General features: G+C 37.8%; 1 protein-coding gene across 1 annotated transcript; it reads left to right on the top strand.

Annotated features, from left to right (window-relative positions):
- fam169ab (family with sequence similarity 169 member Ab) lies at positions 1-20972 on the top strand. The gene is made up of 13 exons (XM_084387924.1): positions 1-425; positions 6830-6966; positions 8998-9097; positions 9221-9306; positions 11136-11307; positions 12215-12394; positions 13607-13729; positions 13970-14064; positions 14559-14601; positions 14688-14805; positions 17489-17648; positions 17884-18048; positions 18820-20972. Exons 2-13 carry the CDS (start codon positions 6832-6834, stop codon positions 19741-19743), a joined length of 2301 nt encoding a protein of 766 aa, XP_084244050.1. The 5' UTR covers positions 1-425; positions 6830-6831; the 3' UTR covers positions 19744-20972.
- Positions 20973-21018: the final 46 nt, after the last annotated feature.

The raw sequence follows: 21018 nt of genomic DNA, 5'->3' as shown, positions 1-21018 counted from the left end.
AGCCAATGCAAGACTATGGTCTATTTTTACACCTCCACTTGCACTTACACCTCCACAAACTTATCCTCTTGCACTTATACGTCACATTCTACATGTGAAAGCTGACATTTCCTTACCTAATGCACGACAATCTTTTTCGTGGAATTTTGATAGATGGGAGTATATTTTGCCTCTCAAGACACTTAAACACAAGACAAATATAGTAAATTCCTCAAATCCTTGACTTTTTTGTGGAGATGTTTGAGACCTCGCACACCCCGTAGAAAGCTAGCTCTATGGGTGCGCGCGCAGGGCTAACCGCGTCTCCGAGCTGACGCTATTAACATCAGTCGGAGGTTCCGTGCGTATATCGGCTATTGGATTAAAAAACTCGCCAAAAAGGAACATTTAAAACGCTTAAAAACCACATCGTCAGCAGGGCTAAGGTGAGTCGACAGTTTTCCTCCAGTCGCGTGCATGGCAGATAGTTTCTCGAGTAGCCTATTGTGAAAACGAACTGAACTGGCACGGCCCAGTATTGGGGGATGCAGTTTATTTGTACGTCTCATATTAAATATAATTAGCAATAATCTATCTTTACGGTTGTATCTTTCATAATCACTCAAGAGTGGTCGTATTTGATACTTTGTGTTGAAATGTTGCGTTATATTCGTGGACATTTTGTTACAATCAAAGAACAAAATGTGCATGCGACTTCAGGTGAGGCGCACAAATATTGGGTAAAAGATGGGCTTGCGCACTCACGAGCTTTACGAAACTCGTGTTTAGTCTACTTTATGAGTTCTGAATCTGCTTGCATTTACAATAAATGGTGTCATTATATTAATTACGGGTATGAACTTTATAATTATCTTACTATCATTTAGAGTTTTTACTTCTGGTTGAGTTTCAATGTAATACCTAGTGATAAAACAATCTTTTATTTTTATTTTATTTTAATGTAGCCTAGTTTTTAATGTAGTTATGACGCTGTTTTTTGTGGTGGTAGAGCAACATGATTAGACACATTTTCTGACACACCCCCCTGAGCCTGAATCGTATCCTGCACATTATAAAACAAAGATGCTTCGTTTATAATTGTAATTTTTTATTTAGTTTTTTAGACCATTATCGCTTATTTTGAATAAAGTCTATGGAGCTAAATTTGGGAGCTAGCGATGTCCAATTCGTGAACGAATCGTAACTTTAGTCAAATTTAATGATTCAGTTGAACCGGTTAACCGATCTGAACCGATCCGTCTCTTTGGGACAAACATGAGAACCGATGATGAGTGAGTTAATGAACTAGTGAAAATTAAATGACTTGACTACGAATAGTAGATGTTAACGTAGGCTGAACCATAATGGAATACATTTATTTACAACTTAATTGTATGACTGAATCATGGCTGCAAAAAACCTTGCACACAATAAACGCCCATCATAAAACATGAATCAGTTTTTGAACCGGTTCTGTGAAACGAACTGTTCGAAAGAACCGATTCTTTCTAATAACTGGAGCTTGAGAGGTGGTCGTGTCATATAGCATATCCTCCTTCCATGGAAAGAGAACATTGTGTTCTTTTTGAATGAGTAAAGAGATCGAGAGGGAGAGAGAGCAGTTCTGTTAAAAGATTAATGAATTATTTAGTTTTGCTTACCAGTCCACCAGGGTAAAAAATTGTATGCCACAGTTTATAATGTAGTTTGATTTGTTAACCAATCACTGTAAGTGCATCTACGTGTGATCAACAAATTATTTTAATTGTGTCTATAAAATCTGTTAAAATCTGTTTTGTTTTGGTTTTGAACTCTGATTCAAACAAACTTTCATCTCCAAGTTGTGTAGTTTTGCTTTCTAGTCATGTCCTTTTTGACCAAACCTGTTCAATCCAGCTCTAGATTTCAAACAACTCTCCCTTCCTTCAGAAACATCACATTTCTCACACACACCCTCCTTGTTTTTATGACAACAGGATCTTTCCACCGTCTGTTATATCTCCTTTCACTCTAGTTTGAGTTTTCAACTTTCACTGTCATTTTTTAATTCCATTTTTTCAAAATATGTACAGTGGCATAGCATTTAGGAACTAGTAAAACATGTTTTGTGTCGTCTTAATAGCCTTTGACCTCAATTGTCAGCATAAGTGTCGATTAACCATGAGACACTGCCTTCAGAATTTTCTTTTTGTGCTTGACAATTAATTCTATCTGACACGGTATGAGAGAATGAGTGAATTGGCTGGCTCACATGTCATGTAGCCTAAGGGTAGCTGTGGCGATCACGCACACATTCACACAGTCTTTACTGTCTGCTTGTGTGTTACGACCAGCCATTCCATGTTCAGGTCAGATGACTAAGCCTCTACTATTTTTAATATATAAAAGAGACTATATCAGCAACTGTAAGATTTTAAAAAACGTTTTTTTTTTTTTTTTTATCTAGCCTTAGATCAACATGACTTCCCTTCCACGTGCAGTGGCTGTAATGCACTAATAACCCCTCCTGCTGATTTTAGCTTTGGATTGATTAAGTTAATTGGCTTTACCTGCTCTGCTTGCGTGCGTGATACTACAACAGAGGCAAGAATAGATTCAAAAAGCCCTCGTCGTGAACCATGGCTGTGGACACAGGATTGTAAGGAGTTTCGGATTGCTGGCTTCACTCAAGAGTGGGGGTTGCTTTCATTTTGGCCAAAGCGAGACCCCTGGTAGTTTGGAATGCTAGACTCCATATGTGCTTAGTTGCAAACATAATGTGTGTTTTAAAGAAAGAGACATTTTCACTGGTTTTAGAGTTCTATGCGCTATAATTTTTTCTGTTTGTACATTTTTTTCACACTTTGGGGAGTTGGGGGGTGTTTTTTTTTTTTTTTTTTTAAGAATACTTTTATTCAGCAAGGATGCATTAACTTGATCAAAAGTGATTCTAAAGACATTTATAATGTTACAAAAGATTTCTATGTTAAATGAACAATTTTCCTTTAAATCTTTATAAAAAAAAAAAAAAAAAAGAGCACTTAAAATCGTTCACAATTTTTTACATTTTTTTTATCTTACCAACCCCAAACATCCAATAGTGCATCCTGAATTATTTTGCTTATTATGCTTAGAAATACTTCAGTTAAAAGTCCTGTATGTGTACATAATGTGTGCGTGCATTAAGTTCTAGTTGACAAAGCTTTCTCTGTCTGCATATCAGAGCGTTTGCTCAGTAACTGAGCACATTCTATACATTCTACACTGAGAGCAGAGTGTGCTGGGGGCCCCAGCCGTTTATTTCCGGCCTTTCCTGTAGACAGCTGTTACGCAACATGCGGCGCTGCACAACATGTTATTGATTGGTTTTAGCTTTTTGCACACATTAATGAACTTAATTTTGACCGATGCTAAACCTGCATTTAACAGTAAATCAAAAGTGAGAGCATAAATGTGTCTTTTTATATGATATTAGTTGGAAAATGCAAGTATATTACATTAATGGGATAGTTCACCCAAAATTTTTAATTATTCCATGATTTACTCGCCCTCAAGCCATCCTAGGTGTATACACTCACCTAAAGGATTATTAGGAACACCATACTAATACTGTGTTTGACCCCCTTTCGCCTTCAGAACTGCTTTAATTCTACGTGGCATTGATTCAACAAGGTGCTGAAAGCATTCTTTAGAAATGTTGCCCCATATTGATAGGATAGCATCTTGCAGTTGATGGAGATTTGTGGGATGCACATCCAAGGCAAGAAAGCTCCCGTTCCACCACATCCCAAAGATGCTCTATTGGGTTGAGATCTGGTGACTTTGGGGGCCATTTTAGTACAGTGAACTCATTGTCATGTTCAAGAAACCAATTTGAAATGATTCGAGCTTTGTGACATGGTGCATTATCCTGCTGGAAGTAGCCATCAGAGGATGGGTACATGGTGGTCATAAAGGGATGGACATGGTCAGAAACAATGCTCAGGTAGGCCGTGGCATTTAAACCATGCCCAATTGGCACTAAGGGACCTAAAGTGTGCCAAGAAAACATCCCCCACACCATCACACCACCACCACCAGCCTGCACAGTGGTAACAAGGCATGATGGATCCATGTTCTCTTTCTGTTTACGCCAAATTCTGACTCTACCATCTGAATGTCTCAACAGAAATCGAGACTCATCAGACCAGGCAACATTTTTCCAGTCTTCAACTGTCCAATTTTGGTGAGCTCGTGCAAATTGTAGCCTCTTTTTCCTATTTGTAGTGGAGATGAGTGGTACCCGGTGGGGTCTTCTACTGTTGTAGCCCATCAGCCTCAAGGTTGTGCGTGTTGTGGCTTCACAAATGCTTTGCTGCATACCTCGGTTGTAACGAGTGGTTATTTCAGTCAAAGTTGCTCTTCTATCAGCTTGAATCAGTCGGCCCATTCTCCTCTGACCTCTAGCATCAACAAGGCATTTTCGCCCACAGGACTGCCGCATACTGGATGTTTTTCCCTTTTCACACCATTCTTTGTAAACCCTAGAAATGGTTGTGCGTGAAAATCCCAGTAACTGAGCAGATTGTGAAATACTCAGACCGGCCCGTCTGGCACCAACAACCATGCCACGCTCAAAATTGCTTAAATCACCTTTCTTTCCCATTCTGACATTCAGTTTGGAGTTCAGGAGATTGTCTTGACCAGGACCACACCCCTAAATGCATTGAAGCAACTGCCATGTGATTGGTTGATTAGATAATTGCATTAATGAGAAATTGAACAGGTGTTCCTAATAATCCTTTAGGTGAGTGTATATCTTCTTTCAGACAAACACAATCTGAAATATATTAAAAAATATCCTGGCTCTTCCAAGCTTTATAATGGGAGTGAATGGGTGGTTGAGATTTGAAGGCCAACAAAAATGCACCCATCCATCATAAAAGTAATCCATACATCTCCAGGGGGTTAATAAAGACCTTCTGAATGTGTTTCTGAAAAAAACTAATTCATATTTAAAACTTTATTAGCTATAATAACTAGCTTCTGGCAGATGACCGTACGCATACTGCTCAAATTGACTTGTGCCACAAGAGTAACCCGCGATGTATGACGTAGGATGTAGGAGTGTCGTAAGCTTCTTCTAAGTGTCGAAAAGTATGAAATTTCTCTTTAAAATTTCTCATTTTAGACTTCTAATTTGTGACCTGTGTTTTGTTTTGCTTTATCCTCTGCGCTTCCACGTTCGTAATCACGTCATGCGTAATGGATGTCACATGTCAGTGTTTCCCCTACCATTATATAAGGATTATTTTTTATGATGGATGGATGCAGTTTTTTTGGGCTTCAAAATCTCACCCCCCAATCACTTCCATTATAAAGCTTAGAAGAGCCAGGATATTTTTTAAATGAACTCCGATTGTGTTCATCTGAAAGAAGATGACACGTTTACTGGCGCAAGGGCGCGACAGCCCGTCACTCAGATGAGGTCACAGCAGTAGCAAAAAAACAACGATCCAATCAATTCCCGATGGACAAAATCATGCCTTTTTCATGCCAACTTTAACTCTTTTTGTGCATTCTGTCTCGCTATGTCCTTGATTTATTTGCATGAAACATAAGTTGGTTTCCCTGATCGTGTGCAGGCCGCTCCGAGCCTCAGGTCCTGTGGTGCGCCCCCCCCTGGCACATGTAAAGAGATCATGCATTCCACTGGAAGAATGCCAGATATGATGGGTGTGTTTTGGTGCCTGGTTGGGTTTTTGTGGCTCAAGGCTGATGCGTGTGACTGTGTGGGATGTGCTTGTAAGGATAAATGTAATATTGATTTCTTGTGTGTGTGCACCGTGTCCTTGAAAGTCACAGCTCTAGAATCTCGAACATTGTAACAAGAGAAGAACATTGTATCATAAATTCTATGGCAAATAAAAAAAGTGGTCGATCATGGTTCATGGTGCTCTGATGGACACCTACACTCATCCCTGCCCTTTAATGAATTTTTTTTTTTTTTTTTTTTTTAAAGCATCGAAGCTTGCCTGGGTGTGTGTAAATGTAATTGGGAATTTGTGTGTGTGCGCGCGCACTACTGTTCGGTCTGATTGTCAGTGTGACACAGATAGTTGTTGAGAGGGGATTCATTGAGGCCAGCTGAGGATGGACAGCAGCCAACTGTGATGTTCAGGATAGTGTCTGCACTGTTGGAACAGAGACACTGTTTATGAATTTGTGTTTTGTCTCCGCTTTGTTTGGATAAAATGTGTTTGTGTATTTATTTTTTTTAGGTTTGTATATGGTCGAAATAGTATGTGCAGGGAATTATGAGTTAGTGTGAAAGCTGTTTGAGTGGAAGTGTTGAGTTTTAATGAAGCAAAACCTTGATTTCAGAATATAATTAGTAGAGATTTAGTAGAGATGCACATCACACTTACAAGCATGTAAACATCCCTTATGACCAATTAATTATTCTGTGCACAATCTGATTATATGAGATACATTTTTTATATGAGATTTAAATTTTAAGTCCATTGTCATGCTTAACTACACTTAACAAAGCTCAGTGTTGATTGCAGAATTTCGGACAGAATAGGGATTGCAACGTGCAGTTCCCCATCAACCTTTCTGGCTCTCAATCCTACATTGTCTCACAACAAACCTTTTTCTATTCATAACTAATGGCAGCTCCTATATGGCTATATAGCAAAAATCTTTCTGTACAGCCTTATGATACCATGCAGCTGATGGACCCAAAAGAGGACTTGAAGGACCTATGTAAAAAAAAAAAAAAAAAAAAAGGTCTATAGGGGTTTAAACCGTGATCAGTAAAAAAACAATTGACGTTATTGGTATTTTTGCTTTTTTTGTGTGTCATTTTTGTGACCTCTGACCCCTGCAGGGATGGAGTTCCCTGTAGATGTGTTGGTGTCTGGGAGACATGAGGACTTGGAAAGTTCTGCCCAGAGCTACATGAGCAAACTGATTTACAGCAACCCAGATAACACACAATACCTTACCCTGCCCAGCACCAGAAAGGTAAAACACACACACACACACACACACACACACACACACACACAGACACAGACACAGAGACCAGAGCTCAGAGCTCAGAGCTCAGATAACACTAAATATAGCCCTTTTTTGCATAAAGTTATATCCAATTTTACAAGTTTATTTTTGCCATGGCAATGACACTTAAAACAACCATAATGAGAGGAACTTTACAGCTCAAATAATACACAAGTTTTGTAAAGAAAAATGAAAAGGTTAGTTCACCCAAAAATGAAAATTCTTTCATTAATTACTCACCTACTCACTTTCGTTCATCTTCTGAGAGCTTTCTTATCCCTGACACTTTGACGCTTCAAGAAGTTCATAAAGAGATCGTAAAACTAATCCATATGAATTGAGAGGTTTAGTCCACGTTTTCAGAAGAGACTCGATCGCTTAATATGATGAACAGATTGAATTTAGGCTTTTATTCACATATAAACATTAATCAGCGATCATAAACGGAAGCTCAACCGAATCTGCTTGACGCATGAGAACAAGATGATGAACGAAGGGTTTTGGAATGACATGAGGGTGAGTAAATGATGACAGAATAAAAAAATGTTGGGTGAACTAACCCTTTAATGTCAGGGCTGCACGATAGTGATTAAACTGATAATCACGATTATTTTGCCTAAAAATATAATCACGATTAATATTCAGATATTCCAGAGAAAGTTAACACGCACACACATTTGTTATAGGCTGGTTATCAAAAGGGGTAACAGACAGACTGGCTGCATCTGTATGACATTCAAGCAGAATTTCACAATGGACATCGTTAAACTTCAACATACATGTTTGTCGGTGATCAGCATTTTTTTTTGCAGCCCAGAGAGAGCATGTGGGCATGGTTGCCAGGTTAAGAAGATTAAGTAAATCACTGGACAGAAAACGTATCCTTTTAAGAGAAAAGCTCCGTTTAGGTGATTTACCGTCGTGCTCAACAGTTTACATACACCTTGCTAGAATCTGCAAAATGTTAATTATTGCATGAAATATAGCAAAATAAGAGGGATAACACAAAATGCATGTTTTTTTTTTATTTAGTACTGTCCTGAATAAGATATTTTACATAAAATGTTTACATATAGTCCCCAAGACAAAAATATTGCTGAATTTATAAACATGACCCTGTTCAAAAGTTTACACACCCTTCATTCTTAGTACTGTTTGTCATTACCTGGATGATCCACGGCTGTTATTTTGTGATGGTTGTTCTTGAGTCCTTTGTTTGTTCTGAGTAGTTAAACTGCCCAATGTTCTTTAGAAAAATCCTTCAGGTCCTGAAAAATCTTCTGTTTTCCAGCATCTTTTGCATATTTGAACCCTTTCCAGTAGTGACTCTGTGATTTTGAGACCCATCTTTTCACACTGAGTACAACTGAAGGACTCATACGCAAATATTACAAAAGGTTAAAACATTCACTTATGCTCCAGAAGGAAACACAATGCATTAAGAGCCAGGGGGGTGAGAACTTTTGGAATTTGAAGAACAAGGTAAATTGTACTTAGTTTGTCTTCCGGGAAACATTCTGTTGCTTCCGAAGGGCAGTACTAAATGAAAAAAAAAAGGATGACTGATGACATCATCCTGTTCAAAAGTGGAAAAAAACCCCACTTTTTTCTGAATAAAAAATAACTTGCATTTTGTATGATCCCTTATTTTGTTAAAATAATGAACATTTTGCAGATTCTGCAAGGTGTATGTAAACTTTTGAGCACGGCTGTATGCTCTTGACATCTGGCAACCACAAGCAGTAAAGATATTGGAGGCTGGTTACCAATTCAAGAGAACGGAAATGACAAATTGTCTAAACGTTTTCACGACAAATAACCAGTGGGCCAATATTACAACGGTTATTTTTAATTAATTGAGAGAAGCAGATATCGTTATCACAAATAAAATACAATTAATCGTGCAACCCTAATTAATGTAAGTGCTTTTTTAAAATCACTTTTTTTTTAAATGTGGAAATTGCTTTAAGAATCCTGTGCTTCTGGCTCTTTTAGATCCGAATCAGTCCTGCCAATGTCGGGTTTGTTCCTCTTTATGGAACCAACCTCAAACACAAAGTCCTGGCTCTGTTTGCTCCTGAGGACCAGTTCACAGGTAACCCATTTTCTTGCCCCTTTTACCTATGATAACAACTTGGATGGACTAGGATAGTCAGTTTCTTAGACTCTTATTTTTCTTTATTCCTCTTCTCCCTTTTCTTGTTTTTTTTTATCTTAGCTGTGGCATTGTTCTTGGCTGATCAGTGGTACACAGTGGAAGATATTCTCAGAACGTCAAATCCTACAAGAGAAGGCCTTGCGAAGGTAATCTTTAATTTTTCGAATGGTTTGGGTTTTTGATGAAATTATTCAGACACATTTTTGTAATTTGAATAGTGTCTATTTAGAAGGTTGCTTATTTGCCAACTAAAATAAGTTCACTAAAACAGGAATCTGGCATTTTCTTCGAGGCCTTGTTAAAGGGATACTCCACTTTTTTCGGAAATATGCTCATTTTACATCTCCCCCAGAGTTAAACAGTTGAGTTTTACCGTTTTAGAATCCATTCAGCCGAACTCCGGGTCTGACGGTACCACTTTTAGCAGAGCTTAGCACAGATCATTGATTCTGATGAGTCCAGTAGCATTTCTTTCAAAATGACCAAAGAGTTTCAATATTTTTCCTATTTAAAACTTGACTCTTCTGTAGTTAAACCGTGTACTAAGATCGACGGAAAATGAAAAGTTGCGATTTTCTAAGCCTATATGACTAGGAACTACTCTCATTCCGGCGTAATAATCAAGGAACTGTGCGACTGTACCATGAGTGCAGCAGGCGTAATGATATGACGCAGCGCCTGAAAATAGGTCTAATAGGTTAGACAAACTTAGTCCCGGTCACGTTGGAAGAAGTTACCGAGCTGGGGACTATTTTCAGGCGCTGCGTCATATCATTACGCCTGCTGCACTCATGGTACAGCCACATAGTTCCTTGATTATTACGCTGGAATGAGAGTAGTTCCTAGCCATATAGGCTTAGAATATCGCAACTTTTCATTTTCCGTCGATCTTAGTACACGGTTTAACTACAGAAGAGTCAAGTTTTAAATAGGAAAAATATTGAAACTCTTTGGTCATTTTGAAAGAAATGCTACTGGACTCATCAGAATCAATGATCTGTGCTAAGCTCTGCTAAAAGTGGTACCGTCAGACCCGGAGTTCGGCTGAATGGATTCTAAAACGGTAAAACTCAACTGTTTAACTCTGGGGGAGTTGTAAAATGAGCTTATTTCCGAAAAAAGTGGAGTATCCCTTTAAGGACTTGCAAATGTTCTCAAGCACCCCTACGATGATCTTGTGTTTTTATATATATATATAAAATGTGTTTTGGTATATGTGTGAATGTTTAATTATAGTGAGAGAAGAGGAAACAATAAGGGAGTGTTTGAGGAGTGAAATGTAGTGGTTTGGCCAAACAAATAATTGCAAACAGGCAGTAGTTTGTTGCTGAACAGTGAGCCTTTGTCTCAGACTCTATGCTTTGCATACATGGGCTTGCTTTCATAATTCCTCACAACAAGATCCTGAAATAGTTCTCTAAATGTACACATAGGCACTCTTTCTCTCACTCACTCAAAAATACACAAAGCACTCATCTTCTTTGGGCTTGTATTCGTTCATTCCACTGTGCTGTGTAGCGTAACACACTCCATGTGTTGTAATATCCTGTGAGACAGACTGGATCTTCTGCAGGAATGTCATCTTTATTACTTGACTGTTGCCTTACGTTGTACACCTGCTGCTTAAAGTCGGCATGAAATTAAAAATCATCTTTTTTCTAAATGCATGTTATCGATCTTATTGTGAACAAGTCATCCATGCAAATGTTTCATTTTCCTTTTTTTTTTTTACTTGTAATTTTTAACCAAAATATCAAAATAATAAAACGACAGGCTTCACTCTGGTGTCGAATGCCAGACTTCTCCAATAGTCCAGTTTAACTTCTTTCTTACACAGATGCATACTTCACAATATAGAAGAAAAGATGCCACTACTTCGGTTACATCATGACTTTAAGGCCTGAAAAGCCACATGCAAACCTAATGTTCCTCAAACACCATTAATTCTCTTTTGTGTATAATTGTGTTTGGGCAGGTAAGCTCTGTGGGCGAGAGGATAGTCTTATATGTGCTGAACCGCATCATTTACCGGACGGCGGAAATGGGTTCAAACGAGGTGCCGTTCCTGTGCCACGGAGAAGATGTCTTTGCCAAAATCCTCTGGACGAATGGAGAGGCGGTGGGCTTCTACTCTGTCAAATCTAAAGGTCGGTCCTTCTCCCAGGAGAGTGTGGCAGTGCGGTAGATGCATTGTTCATTCTTCCCTTTTGTGTAAGTTTACATCATAAACAATCTACAGTGTCTTCATTAAAGGATGAGTGAGATATAAAACCAGGTGTTGCCCAGCTTGTAAGAAGGCAAGCTCATAAGATTCTGTAATTTGGCCTAGGACTAAAGATTTGGGCTTGTAAAAGAAGGTTAAAAGACAGCAAAAAAAAAAAAAAAAATCAACGTTATTATTATTATTATTATTATCCCGAGAAAGATTTGATAGACCCAGAAGCAGTCATTTAAAATCCCATTTCTGCCTTGCTTATCATGCTTTGATAAATACATAAATAGTCATTATGAGTCAATTATGAGAAGGCAATTATGGCACCTTTTAATTTTCAAATTTTAATTCCAAAACAGGAATGGCACCTTTTCATTTTCATCTAATAATTATGACTTGGTATGTCATAATTTTGACGTCATATAATTGTTAGTGTCACAATTATGATTGCCATAATTTAGGCTTTTTATGTCATAACTATGACTTGGGATCTTAATTATGACTTGCATAATTGTTTACCTTTTTATGTCATGATTCAGTATTTTTATATCATAATTATGACAATATCTCTTTTTTTTTTTTTTTTTGTCATAATTGTGACTTACCAAAGCATGATTCTTTTTCTTATGTAGTGGAATGACTATAAATCTATGTGGGTAATTATATTGGATATTATTATTATTATCCAATATAAGTTTTACTGTTCAAGATAAAGATCTAAGTTCACTGTTCAAGATAAAGATCTAAACTATTTTTTACTGGTATTGTAGATGGAAACCAGTGAAACATGCAGTGGTTTTGCTCCAGATGTTTCTTCCATCCGTGTTCATTCTCACCCACAGGTAGCTTGTGTAATACCTTTGTGAGCCAGTGTTACCTACTTCCGGTCATGGACTCTATATTTGTGCGGAAGGATCACCGGGGTAACGGTCATGGCTTGCAGATGTTGGAGGACTTTGTGGACTCTTTTAAAGATGATGAACTAGGCTTAAAATACCCTTTAACATTGGCCATGCAAAAGGGTAAGACATCTGCTTCACTTTTTTGTATGCCTCTCTACAAGGAAGGAAAAAACATTTGAATGAGGGTCACGGTGTTGAACTTTAGTAATCAAATGACTCCACGATGTTATTGTATTGAGAACCTGTTTTGATACTTGCTCAAAGAGCTATATTCAGGGTTCGTACGGGTGCTTGAAATCCTTGAAAATGCTTGAATTTTGATGTTGTGTTTTCAAGGTTTGAAAAGTGCTTAAATTTTGGATAAAATGCTTAAAAATGCTTGAAATTGTAACGGTGTTTCTTTCACACCAAATACCTATCTGACTCAATAGTTTGTTTATTAAATGGAGAAATAAAATGTAGCCCTTCAGATACAGAGCAATTACGCTGGCCAGAGCAAAGATTCCCGCACTTGTTTAGATGCCGCGTGATACATTTTGAAAAATAAAACTTGTGATTTGCTTAAATATCTGATCCTTCTATTACAAAACACAATTTTGGCTGTTTATAGCATTATCTCTTTTAATGTATTGTGATATAAAATGCTATACCTTATGAACGCATTAGTGCATCCTTACGAAACTCGTTATTAGTCATTGGCACCATGCCTTGAAGGTACTCAAAAAGTTTCAGGGCAGCGCCACCTTGTGGTAAAAAAGTTATAACAAAATTTCCAAAAATGCTAAAACCTTTAAAATAAATTTGCCTATTGTAATGACTTAATAGGTCTTTAATAGATTTCTTGGGTTATGCCAAAAACATAGATACTAATTTTGCCATAGTCAGCCAAACTTCCTGTCCGCCATCTTTATTTTCTTTTAAAACCTACCTAAATCATATTATTAGTGACTGTATATATGATTTTTTTTTTTTAATCTTTTGATCATCTTAAAATATCTTTAATTGCTCATTGTTGCAGTTGGTCTGACACTCCCAGACATGTTGGCATGGTTTGTTGTCTTCTTTGAGGGTGGCCCCGTTAATGGCTGCTTGCAACTATATTATTTCATAATATTACTGTTTTACTGTATTTCTGATCAAATAAATGCAGCCTTGGTGAGAAGAAGAGACTTCTTTAAAAAAAATCGTACTGACCCTATACTGTATTGTATTTCAAATGTCTATATTTCATTATTTACTTTTACTTTATATTATTATAATTATAAAGTCAAAATTCTATAATATGTTTACTAAGTGTATCAAAATCATTTTGATGAGTATGATGTTCTCCAGTATGCAGACAGTACCTGAGAAAGTACCCAGTCGATGTGGATCTGCTGTGGGAGGTGGAAGGAGTTGGAGGTCCCTACCAGAAAGTGAAAGTGGCAAGCAAACTTGGCTCTTTGATACTACAATGTAAGCTTTTGCAATGGCTCTGCCTGGGTCGCATACGTCACTGACCCTCTAATATTACTTTTTATATTCCTGTTAAAATGCTAGCATTTTTAGCTGTAGGATTTTTTTCTAAAAATACCAGCCTTTACCAGTGTATATCTCATTGCAAGTAACATCACACTATCAGTTAAATTTCACAACAACAACAGTTGATTTATAGGTTAGATATTAGGTTTATTGTTTGTGTCTGTCTCCATACAGGTAACAATAGCTCATGGGCAGCAGAGGAAGGCAAAAATGGAGAGGTTGCAGTTAATGAGGTGGAGATGACCGAGGAGAGCTGCCTGGACATCACAGTAAATTTGATGATCCTATCTTTATGTCTAGATGTTTTTTTAGATTTAATATTTTAGTAAAAAGGCTAAAGACCTTTATATCTTATAGAATGTATATCTCTAATGTATCCCATTTAAAGCATTCAACGCCTTAATACAAGACAATGGCTGTATGACTTCAAATCACCAACTCAAAGCAATGGTCCCTTTATTAATAATATTTAGGTCTTTATTACGTGTTTTGAGGATTATGATTTTTTACTTTAAAAGACTATTTATCCTAACTCAAGTATTTGTCAGTTACACGTTTGAATGTTTGTTTTTAGCATCAATATATTGCAAAGAAAAACATTCAAACGAGTTGTTCATACAACAAATATGTAGTTTATCACATTCCTACTTTGTTGCGCTTTTTTTTCCTCTGCATGTGAGATCAAATATTTACATTTAGATATTTAAAGAATCGGTTAACCCTTGACTGAAAAGAGTGACTTGTTTTAATTTTGGTTTTACAGGAAGATGTGGTGGTTGTCAGCAAACATCTTACAGTAGCAGAAGGTTTGAAGTTTTGTTCTAAAAACACCCTTTCCTGCTAAATTCTTGTGGGTTTTAAAACCCTTTTTTCTTTCTTCCTCTCGCTGTAGAAATTAACGACTTGCCCATTTCCACACGTACGCGGAGCATTGAATGCAAACAAAAGAAAAGGCAGAGGGAAGAACCAGAAGAGAGTGACGTGGAGAACCAACCTGAAAAAATGAGCAGGTCTCTAAAACCCCTCAAGATTGCAGTAATGGGGATTTACTCATGTGTGCCACTGAGATCAAATGCATAATATCACATTGCATCAGATGGGCTCTTAAAATGACCCTCTGCCATGGGTATGATAGTAAACTGTTGATATTAAATACTGACAGGATAAAATATAGTACAATAAAAGCATTTTTACTGTAGAAAAAAATCCCATAGACATGCAATGAAGGAAGGAGTGACCCAAACCACCCTGAAAACCACATAAACACTTTACAGTAAGGTTCAATTTGTTAACGTTAATTAATACATTAGGTATCATGAGCTAATGATGAACAATTTTTACAGCATTTATTAAGATAGGGCAATGTTAATTTATAAATACTGGATTATAAATTATAAATTCATGTTTGTTCATAATATACTAACTATTGCTGTATTATTTAAAAAAGGTAATGTATTAGTATAAATTTGATCATAAACAACATCTGCAAAGTTACAATGCTCAAAGTTCAAAGCAAAGGGAGATATTTGCTTTTAAAGAAATCGCTTTTTAAGGACTACAACAAATGGCTGGTAGGGACTACACAATATTCCTCCCGGGTTAGTGACATCACCAACCCTAGAATTTACATAAACCCCACCCCCGGAACATGATTTATAGATTATCAAGACAGAATATGCTAATCAATGACTATAAGATAACTGTAATGGCGCTTTTCCACTACACAGTACCAGCTCGCCTCAGCTCGGCTCGACTCGACTCAGCTCTGTTTGGTTTTCCACTGTGTAAAAGTTGTACCTGTACCAGCTTCCAGGTACTTTTTTTCGTACCACCTCCGGCGAGGTTCTAAACGGGGCTGAGGCGAGCTGAGGCGATACTAAAATGTGACGTAAAATCATGGCAGACTGCTGATTGGTCAGAGAGAATCGTCACTATTCACTGCGTCATCATTGCACGCGCCAGACGCAGTATCCTGAATAAAAAACAGCAAAAACAAAAACAAAAACATCCAAAAACAGCATACACTCGATTTCCTCCATTGTCCTGTGTGTGTGGGTAGCAGGTGTGTGTCGCGCGTCTCGTGTAAAAGATTAAGTCACGGCAGTTTCCTGCGGCGTCGCTATGACGACCAGGTACTATTGTGGAGGTACTATCTGCAATGGAAAACGGAGCGAAAAGCGAGCCGAGCCGAGCTGAGTCGAGGCGAGCTGGTACTGGTAATGGAAAAGCGCCATAAGATACATAAATTCATCAACTAACCATTCAGAAACGTCCTGTTGCATTCTACATATTGTCACCTGTTTTTGAGTCTCTCCATCATTGTCTGAATCCGGTTTGAACATAAAAGGCTAAAAGTTTTTGAAATTTTCAGTGCATGTCTGTGTGAGTGCAAGCTCTTAAAGCTCCACCCTCTGTGCCGGGAGCAGCAGCTCATTTGCATTTAAAGGAACAGACACAAAACGGTAGCCTGGTTAAAACCAGACCATTCTCAGTAGTAACTGAGTTATGGTCTGGCAAAGCTTCATTAATAACTCATTTCCAAAGGGGTGTCACCAACGGACGTCGCTCAAATGCCTCTGGGCGCAATTGGATAGACCTAAAACCAATCAGAGCGATCGTCATCGTGTAAAGCCATATGCTGCGTCCCAATTCGCCTAAGTTACAGTATGCCATAAAAGTATGTACTCTTTTTGTGCACTTTTGAATCTGTAGCAAACAAGTAGGCAAGCTTTGGGACATACTACTTCGTCATCTTTATCGGACGGATCTGTCGCGTGCATCCTGTCACGTAAACTGCCCTGTCAATCATCTTGTCACAGTTAAAATCCTCTATTAAATCTAATTTAATTTCCTACCGTTTCGGAGAGAAATGTAGTTGCACGTTCATCTGCCAGTGGGTCTTTCATGGAGACTGTAATCATGTGTTTGCAATTTTTGAATATAATAATGCATTTAAAAGTTGGTGCGCTTCACCAACGGACGTCGCTCAAATGCCTCTGGCCGCAATTGGATAGACCTAAAACCAATCGGAGCGATCGTCATTGTGTAAAGCCCGCCCCAACGTTTCTGATTGGTTTCTGAAATGGGCTTGAATGATCTCTTTGCCAGACTACTTGCAGAGCAAATCTAAATTTGCCGGAAGTTGTCTGGGTTTTCCCAGGCTAACAAAACGGTGCATTTTTGCTCACCCTCAAAAATTGACAACTTTAACATGCTATATAAAAATATCTGTGGGGTATTTTGAGCTAAAACTTCACATACACACTCGGGGACATCAAAGACTTATTTTACATCTTGTGAAAAGGGCATTATACCACCCCTTTAACATTATTTTTAGTGTTAGTTCATGATATACTACCATAAAATGTTGGCGTCTGTGAGATGTTTTTGAAAGTAGTCTCTTATATGCTCACCAAGGCGGCATTTATTTAATAAAAAAATATATAAATGAAAAAGTTTATTTTAATACATTTTGCAGTGTAATTTATTTCTAAGCTGAATTTCCAGCATCATTACACAGTCTTCAGTGTTACATGATCCTTCAGAAATCATTATAATATGCTGATTTGCTGCTCAATTAATGTTGAAAACTGTTGTGCAGCTTAATATTTCTGTACCACAAAATATAATGTAAAAAATCTCGTAGGATTGGATTATTTTTATTGTCTTTTTGTGTCATTTGTGTCATTTTAGATTGGTTGAACCAGAAGCAGAGACAGAACCTGATGCTGTTGTACCTGAGACTAAACAACACAGGGATGGAGAAAATGGAGAACAAGAAGAAGAAGGAACCTCAGTCCAGGTGGAGGAGGCCGTGACCGCCGAGGCTCCTGCAACAGACACAGAAATTCTGGTGAGGCTAAACACACCGGCAACCTTTGTTGGATGTCTTATCTGGTACATTACTTCATCATTAGTTTAGTATAATATGTAAGGACAAACAACGGTTGTCAATGTAAATTATGTTTGTGGTTCTTAAAACAATTGTGGAATGGCATGTTTTGTGTACCAGAGATGCAAACTTTTACACATGCAAATATGTGCACACCCAAACCTCAGGTATTCAATTTCTATGTCTCTCTTTAAAGGTGGCAGAAGTCAATGGAGAAATAAGTGACAGCCAGGAAGTGAATGTTGAGAGGTCAGCAGACACATCAGAGGATGCACAGGCCGACCAAGTATGCCCACTAGAGCCAGAAGCTGTCATCCAAAATGGCGTTGCTGAGGAGATGGAGGTAGACAAAGAAGCACAGGTAAGCTATTTAGTTCAGGAATGAGGTCAAGGTTGAAATGTTGCATGGTTTGAGCAATCTGTATACGCTACTGTTGCAAAGTTTGAACTTGGTAAGATGTCTCTTATTTTGAACTCTTTTCTATTTTAACATTTTAAAATGTAAATTTTTCCTGTGATGGCAAAACTGAATTTTCAGCATCATTACTCCAGTCTTCAGTGTCACATGATTCTTCAGAAATCATTCTAAAATGCTTATTTGCTGCTCAAGATACATTACTTATTATTGTCAATGTTAAAAGAAAACAGTTGTGGTGCTCAATATTTTTGTGGAAACGGTGATGCATTTTTTTCAGGATTCTTTGAGTTCAAAAAGAGTGAAAAAGAACATTTATTTGAAATAGAAATATTTTATAACATCGTTAAAGTCTTTACTTTTAATCAATTTAATGCGTCCTTGCTGAATAAAAGTATTAATTTCTTTCAAAACACATCTATTGACCTCGAACTTTTGAACATTGTTGTATATTATATCTTAATATAAATAATAAATGTTCTTCAACCATGCATCCAACAACAGATCTCATTTTCTGGCAGTGCTGAAAAAAACTGGCTAATCTTAAATGTTTAACAAAGAACATATAACGTTAATATTGTCATGTGGGCAATGCAAAGTTGAAATCCTACTCAAGACGCTTCTTTTTTTTATGATCATTAAGAGCATCAATGTTACTCCTTCATATTAGACTAGAGAACTAAACACATTCACTATTATCCCATTTGTCTTATGAAGGATGACATCATCGACACACCTAAGGAGTCTGAGGAACCATCTGAAGGGGTGGAGCAGATCGACCAAGAACTTGTTGCTGAGGAGAAACAGGAAGCAGAGGCAGAAGTTGCTCTTCCTGTTGAGGAGGAAGGGGAAGTTGAGCAGGAACAGGATGAGGAAGTAACTCCTGCAGTTAAAGAGGAAGCGGCTTCTGCAGTTGAGGAAACTGAGGACACTCATCCACCAGCTGTTCCTGAGGCTCCAGTCCTTCAGACTGACCTGATTGAGTGTGTTTCCTCTGTACAGGACAGTGAGGCTTCAGAGGAACCAGCCGTTCCTGAGCAAGAAGCTCCAGAGGAGGAGACAGACACTTTTCCTAGTGCTACAGGTGAAGAAGAGGTTATTATAGAGACCAAGGGGCCAACTATGAACCTAGAAGATGAGACGGCCTCTGATGAGCCACTTGAGACAGAGGAAAGCCAGCCTGCCACGGAGGACTCTGAAAAAGAGGGGCCAGAGGAAGAGAAACCACCTGAGACTGATGAAAAAGATGAACAGAAAGAAGAGGAGGACACCGTCACCACTGAAGATGATGATGAAGGTAAAAGCTCAGACGAAACTCACGATTCTTCTCCTGGGGTTCGAGTTCTCAGAGGAGGCAGGGGCAAACCAGTCCCGCCAACACCCAAGCGCACATCCGGTAGACTGAGCAAAGCTGTGGTCGTACAGGTGTTCGATGAGGAGTTTGATGAAGAAGAAGAAGAGGAGGAGGAAAATCTCACAAGCACTGAAGAGGAGAAGGGGAGCACAGAGGAAGATGAAGCTGCCAAACACAATTCTGAAGATGAGGAAGAGCCTCCGGTGATTGACAGGAGAGTGTTGCGGAGGAAAACCAGAGTGATCCAGTCCACACCCACAAAAGCGAAAAGGCGCAGTAAAAACTGAGTACATTCATTCTTCATGACACTCCACTACACTACATTAAAAAAAACCACAGTGTGAAGGTTAGCAGCACTACTGGAATAGAGCGTGTTGATCGTCTTTTATACTTGTAACAAGTGTTGTTTACAACATCTAGGTTTTGGTTTAGGTTTTGTTTTAATACTAAAAGACAAAATTCAAACAAAAATAGGCAGTAGTTTATGTTAGTATGCCGTAAGCACAGCCATTCATTTACAGTACTGACTGCTAACAGTTATGACTGTGATTTTTAATCACTTTTCTTTTGATTTACCTTTATAATTTACTTATTTACTGATCCACTGCTTAAAAAAAGCAGCTAAGCTTGCGAATTACCCATAATTTCCCAGTTATAATGTGAAGATCTTATATTAGATGTGCAGTGAATTGAGTTTCACTAATATTGTTTCTGATTTTGTGATATTTCAAGTTCTTACAAGTGTTAAACATTAAAAACCAATTGAATTTAATTGTCTCCTCAAACAGTAAGGTTTCAAGGAAACCCTTCTGCAATTTCACGTGATAATTACTTCTTCTTTTCTTTTTTTTTTCACAAAATGTGAATTAATGTGCATGTCCATACATTCATACACGAGTAAATATGACTATTTTAATTTTTGGGTGAACTATCCCTTTAAGAAAAGTATACCAAGATGTGTGTTGACGCCGTTAGAATTGTACTCGTAACCTTTTTTTTTTTTATTCTAAACATCACCTTTCCCCCCCTAAAAATCTAAACCCACTTGTTATCAAATCACATATTTCACATCCATATTTTGTTTAAGCTGTGAAAGAAGCTCGCGCACTGTTACAGTTTGAGTTTTAACACTCCATGGTTAATATGGGCGACCACATGAGGGCGCACTTGGATGCTAAAAAAAATCCATTGCTGGAGTCTGTTCACACTCTTTCAAGACTGTTGTTTGTCTTCACCGTTATCTCACTGTTAATAGGACGTTTGCTTGCATTTTATATCAGGTGGAAATATGAAAGAACGCTAGAAATCACCATTTTAAGTGAATTCTTCCAGATTTTCTCTCAACTTAAAGGAGTCAAAGGTCAAGCTTTTTGCTGAGAGGAAAAGTAGAGCATTTTGATCAGAATCTTTAGTGCTTTAAACTTTATTTACTTGTTTTAGGTGTTTGAGCAATATTTTTCTGGAGTAGTTTTCTCAAACTGATTTTCCTGTAGTAAATAAATACCTTTCTTGTATATGTGCCTTGTCCTCCTCAGTTTTTTCAACCCGGTTTCTTTCACACA

Source organism: Rutilus rutilus (genome assembly GCF_951802725.1).
Source record: "Rutilus rutilus genome assembly, chromosome: 18".
Classification (NCBI taxonomy): domain Eukaryota; kingdom Metazoa; phylum Chordata; class Actinopteri; order Cypriniformes; family Leuciscidae; genus Rutilus; species Rutilus rutilus.
The sequence above is the reverse complement of the archived record's forward strand: the minus strand, read 5'-3'. Positions and strand labels throughout refer to the sequence as shown.

Bases quoted from the DNA above. Each gene is read 5' to 3' on its own strand.
- fam169ab (XM_084387924.1), top strand. From the start codon at position 6,832: ATGGAGTTCCCTGTAGATGTGTTGGTGTCTGGGAGACATGAGGACTTG. The intron at 6,967-8,997 runs GTAAAACACACA...TGGCTCTTTTAG, and splicing joins CCCTGCCCAGCACCAGAAAG to ATCCGAATCAGTCCTGCCAA. The intron at 18,049-18,819 runs GTAAGCTATTTA...TGTCTTATGAAG, and splicing joins AGGTAGACAAAGAAGCACAG to GATGACATCATCGACACACC.